The 5,876-nt window shown below is 35.2% G+C and overlaps 1 protein-coding gene across 2 annotated transcripts in view; it reads left to right on the top strand.

Moving 5' to 3' along the window:
- RORB (RAR-related orphan receptor B) overlaps nucleotides 1-5,876 on the top strand; it is a 192,853-nt gene that overhangs the window by 118,780 nt on the left and 68,197 nt on the right. The window contains exon 1 of one of the 2 annotated variants that reach the window (XM_011968250.1): nucleotides 1,927-2,011. The exons of the other annotated variant lie outside the window; for it this stretch is intronic. Within the exon in view, the coding sequence (XP_011823640.1) occupies nucleotides 1,972-2,011 (40 nt within the window). The 5' untranslated portion in view covers nucleotides 1,927-1,971. Of the gene's footprint in view, nucleotides 1-1,926; nucleotides 2,012-5,876 lie in introns of those variants that run through there. 2 annotated transcript variants of the gene reach the window in all.

The raw sequence follows: 5,876 nt of genomic DNA, 5'->3' as shown, positions 1-5,876 counted from the left end.
AGTGGGCATCCACAGCTGAGAACCACTAAGTTCAGCTCTACCATGCCGAAAATAATCTTGAATGGATTTCCCAGCCTCCTGTCCACCCCTTGCCTTTCTCCCCATCAAAAAGCTGTTCTACTACAATGTAAGCCAGGAAAAAGTGGAGACGTTTAAGAGAAGACAGGAACAAAAGGAGGGTTCATAAACCATTTGTTTTCTGTTCCTGTGTTAATTTACTTCGGATAATGGCCTCCAGCTGCATCTACGTTGTTATAAAGGACATGATTTTATTATTTTTTATGGCTGTGTAGTATTCCATGGTGTATATGTACCATATTTCCTTTATCCAAGCCACCATTGATGGGCATCTGGGCTGATTGCATGTTTTTGCTATTCTGAATAAAGCTGTGATGAACACATGGGTGCATGTGTCTTTGGTAGAATGATTTGTTTTCCTTTGGGTATATACCTAATAATGGGATTGCTGGGTTCAATGGTAGTACTGTTTGAAGTTGAGCAATATCCACCTGCTTTCCACAGTGGCTGAACTAATTTACACTCCCACCAACATACATGGTTGCATATGCATAGACTTGCTCTGAAAAAAAAGCAAGGAAACATCAGTCGGTAACTCAATGGGGTAGTACTGAGGGCTGAGGGTGGGGCTCATGCAAAGACATTAAAATTTTCCCTTTATACCTTTTTGTATGTTACGATTTGTTTCATATCAAATACCACTTTTTTTAAATTAAAGACAATCTCTTTTTAAAAAAAAAAAAGAAGCCATTTGTCATAATAGTGTATTGTATTTTCTACTAAATGAGTAGTAGACTAAATGCTCTTGTCACAAGGAGGGAATGGGTAATTATGCGAGATGATGGATATGTTAACTTATTCCACTATAGTAACCATTTTACTACATACACTACATGTGTCCTATAACATCATGTTGTATATTTTAAATATACATAATAAAATTTATTTTTAAAAACTTAAGAAGAAAAATGTTTGTGATAAGTGATTAGTGGAAAGAAATCAAGAGCTGTCAAAGGGGGTAGGGGATGACAGGAGCAAAGAGAAAGATCTGAGATTCATCATGCAAGCAACTGAGCAACCCTAAGTAAAGTTAAATAAAGCTAATACATATGTAGGCATTTTGCTTTCATATAAAGAACATATTTTGTTCCCATGGAAGTTAACGCAATTTTTACCTATTCATATATTTAGCCTTCCTAGCGAGGATCAGAAATTTCTGTCTTCGTTTCTTCATCATTCTTGCAAGTGGGAGCACCAGGGCACACTGGGGAAATGAAGTTACTTTAGACTTCAGGTGTGGGGCCGGGTGAGGTCACCTGGTGGTGTCTCTACACTGGTGTTCACGCTTTCTTGCTGTTGCTACTCCTGTTAGGTACGCGTATTTTCTTAGACTCTAAAATGCTCCTCTGCTGTATTAACTACTTCATAGACAACTGTGATCCAATATCTGACAGGATAGGAACATGGTAATACCTTGATGCAATCCTTCATCCAAAATAATTTGAGACAAACTAATTCTGAAGAAAATTTATGTTGTACTTTTATAGTCACAGGGATAACTTTTGTTACATGCCATATGCATATCAAATCTGTTTCCAACAGGATGAAAACAAAGGGGAATTTAAGTGCAGAAATTATATGTATCTGTATAATTTGGGGGTGGGAACATCTTGAAGCTGCTGATTGCTATTAAGCAAATGCTGCATTCTTTAGCGAATAAGTAGCATCAAAAAGAAAAACCGATATTCTCCCTCCCACCTTCAGCGCCTGAGCAGCCTTTCACCCTTACTTAATGAAATGGAGCCGTTGATGCCTTTAACTCCTCTTTCATTTAATCTCATTAATGCAGTCTGTTAGGACTGTAGTTGTGGGTTAACGCAGGGGCAGTCTTCAGACCTCCCCAGTGAAAAGTGTCATATTTTTCAGTTAGACTTTTTTAATTGCTACGTCAAAATGTGTGAGAACCAGCTCAAAACTAAAGCTGACGCCACTGGTGAGTTTTACATTTTCTTCTCTCTTCTGACATTTAACTGTATGGACCATCCCCCAGGCAAGGAAGTAAGCATTTATAAGCTCTCAGCAAAATAAATTGATAGCTAGGTGTGGGAACAATACAATATTTTCTGACTCAGGAATGTATATAGTGAAACAAGTCACTCAGGCTTAATTTTACACTGGAGAAGATATTTATATATAAATACTGTCATATCCTGGAGTGAACTACCAAATGCATAAATTTTGAGATTAAATTCAAGTAGTTATCCACCACATTATACTAACATTAGGTTAATCATATGAATATCTTTCTCACAGTTTTGTAGCTTTGATTTTGGTCATCGGCATTGCTATCATAGTCATTTTACTCTTTTAAGTTTTAAAAAAATCCATTTGATTTATATATATGATACCAGATGCTTTATCATACGTAAGAAACATATTTTCAAACATAATAGCTATTTGGTTGAATGATTATTAACAATGAGATGAATTACATTTCAGTTTTTCTCCAAAATTTTTTACAAGTTAGTGCATAATTCCCTAGACACACATTATCTCATAACATAGGCAAATTTGGAGCACTGGTTTTAAGAATATTTCAGTGTAAAATGATTTATTGTCATTTCCTTGCTAGTACTAGATAGCAATGCACCACAGTTGGAAAAATTAAAATGTAAATTGATAAAATTGTTTCAAATAATATAGACACTGCATTGTTCAAAAAAGATACTTATCAAACTAGAACTCCTTTAATATACAAACTCAGAATCACATCTTTTCACAATGCTTATAGCTTCCTGGCGCTTGTATTTGCAGGGAAAAAAGTAAATACTGTTTCTATGCAATTACCAATTTCAAAATATATGCATTTAAAGATTTTATTGGTGAAATAAGCTATAACCAGCAGATTGCATTTCTGACATCAGTGGAGTCTTTAAGTATTTATCCTTGCTACTGACAGATTTACTCAGGATATTGTTGCTGCTATTGTTTAGAAATTAATAACACTAGACATACTAACGTCTATGTACTTAATCTTCTTTGGGTCTGAATTACAATAAGCAGGGGCTCAAAGGTGAACAGAAATGTTTCTTTCTCCTCTGATTTTGCGTTTAAAAAAACATGAAGTTATCTTCTACTGTAAAATTATATAAAACATAGTGGCCGATTTTTGGGATTTATGTACACATACACACACACACACACACAATTCACTTTTTAAATGAACTATATGAACAAATGTGTTTTTGCTTTTTGCAAAGAGAACCAGATATTTCTCTTTCTCCACTTAAATTTTAGTAGAATTAAAATGAGTATCCCAAATGAAAGCTGTAGTTTAAAAAAAAAAATTCCTACAGTAGAATACCTGGTGTTATGCTTAGTAATTCATAGTTTTCGGTAATGTTTTCTCGTCTAATATTGCCCCCCAAAAAAACTCTGCCTCTTTAGAAGTAATTCAAATGTCTAAAAAATGGAAAAGACATGTTTTGTACCAATCCAATTTACATGGTAGCATCAACATGCCTTTGCTACAAATTAATGTATAAGAAACACAGCTAACAAATGGAACAACCATAAGTATCTCCGTTCAAATGTTAGTATAGATCACCAAAAGATCATTAGATTGTTCTACTTGTAAAAAAAGCAATTTGAAAGACGGAAATTTGTTAAAGTGAAATTTGAAAATTATAATATCGTTTCTCACTACTTTTTGTGGCAATTATACACAGTGATGTTGTCTCTGGGAATAAGGGACAGTCGACATGTTCATACAACTTCACCAGCTTACATAAACACTGAATAAAGCTGTTAGGGATTAGGTGCAGCATGCTGGATCTGATGCGCTCAAATATAAGATATCTCGGGTCCCATAATATTTAGGATTATGCTGGTAATCTCTTTAGAGAAAGTGTGCAGTATCAGCAGAACAGACGCGTCAGTCTTTGAGGGAGCTATTCACTAATTCTACATTTGCTGGGTGACTAAACCTCCACCTCAGTCCCACACTGACACCGGGCCTTTGTGACATTTCGCATAGGGTGAAATTATAAGAGGGAGCTTCTAGAGTAACATTCTAAATTATCATTTTGCTCCTGAAGCAATTTCTGGTATGGCGTGCAAATGAGAATACTTTCCTTTAAATTCTGTATGTCTCCTTTTCAAAAAGACCCCATGGGTAAGGATAAACTAAACTCAAACTTGCCTTTCTCTGACCTCTAAAGTCGTTCTTATCTCTAGAGATGAAATAAGAACTAAAATTATCTCTTTAATTCTTTGATTTCCTTTTATATCAAGATTCAATTCTGAAGCAATGGAGGCTAAATTGCAAATCTGTTGGAACATAAATTATATAACAACGTCATTTTCAGTGCAGAAATTGACAATATAGTCGTAGCGTCATCTATGTTCAAAAAAAGTCAAAGCTCTTTTGGATAATCCAAACAATCTCACACACACACACACACACACACACACACACACACACACACACACACGTGCGCATGCCAGTAAATATCTCACCTATGTTCTATAGTTTGTGTATATAAGTATTTGGGGCATCAGTGGCTAAAGGCACATTAAAAATCAAAAGTGTCTGTAAACGTGAAAAAGGGACAAATAACACTACAGGCAAATTGGTAAGATGTTATGAACCAGTTAAATAAAGTTACTATTAGATTAGGAAGAGAAATGTTAATAGAGTCCTAACATTCTAATCTTACATGGACATTATCTCAGTGTGGGGTGATAATCCACTCACACACCTCATGAGAAGATATGACGTCACTTTTATTTTACAACGTTTCTTTTTTCTAAAACAAAGGCATTGAAATTGTTTCTGATCACTGTATTTTAGAACATAGCCTCCTTCTTTTCTCTGCCGTCCTGTCTCGTCTCTTTTTTTAACACACTCAAGAGATTTAGTATTTCTTTGCCACCAACCAGAAAAAGACATGTTTTGCTTATTTTCAAACTCTCTGAACAAGTGCTGAGAACTTCAGGAATGGTCTCTACTGTGTCTATCAATGAATACAATGAGAAACAGCATGTATGCTTTCTACATCAAACTTTAGTTACTTGACTTTTGCTCGTGTGTGTGTGTGTGTATGTGTGTGTGTATATTGTGGGGGTGGAGGGCCAAAGGTTATTGTCCCAATCTTTGAATTGTCTGACTCCAAGTATCTAATTTAATGGCTTTATGGTTATAGTTAGCAAGCATGCATTAAATCCTTGGTCTTTTCAAGTATTCTGGAAAACAATGCAGTACAGGAATTACATCTCAGAATACAGTGAATAATACTTGGTCGAACTATATGAAATTGGCAATATTAACCATTTTTTGCACAAAAAGGTGGCAATTTCATATGATTCAACTTGATATATGGTTAGTGACTACAGATTAAGGCATGATTGATAATTCTGGAAGCATTCTGCTACTAGTTACTTTTCATTTAACCCCGTTAACTAAGTCTCCAAAATAAACATGTCATCTGGAATTTTGTTCTTGTTATTAGATTTTCCTTTTTCACTTTTTAACCACCAACTTTAAGATTGCCCTTTCCCATCAGTATTTACTACTTGAAACTTGCTCAATTTCCAAGACCTGGCTCAAAAGCCACCTCAGCACCAAAGCTTCCCAGCTTCCCCCAGTTCATATTAACATCGTCTTCTTCCAGGTTTATTTAGCAGTCATCTGTCTGCCCTGCATTCTGGTGACATAAACGTGTGTGGCTGTAGAATTATAGTATTAATTGTGAAGATAGAAACCTGGTTTTGCACATAACTGTGGTCTAAAATAAACAGATGTTGGCTGAGTTGTTTTTGTTCTCTTGGGGTTTTTTTGTTTGTTTTTGTTTTTGAGA

The sequence above is a fragment of the Mandrillus leucophaeus genome, unplaced genomic scaffold (genome assembly GCF_000951045.1).
Source record: "Mandrillus leucophaeus isolate KB7577 unplaced genomic scaffold, Mleu.le_1.0 Scaffold833, whole genome shotgun sequence".
NCBI classification, from domain to species: Eukaryota; Metazoa; Chordata; class Mammalia; order Primates; family Cercopithecidae; genus Mandrillus; species Mandrillus leucophaeus.
Note: the sequence above shows the minus strand (reverse complement) of the source record. Positions and strands in the feature narration are given on the sequence as shown.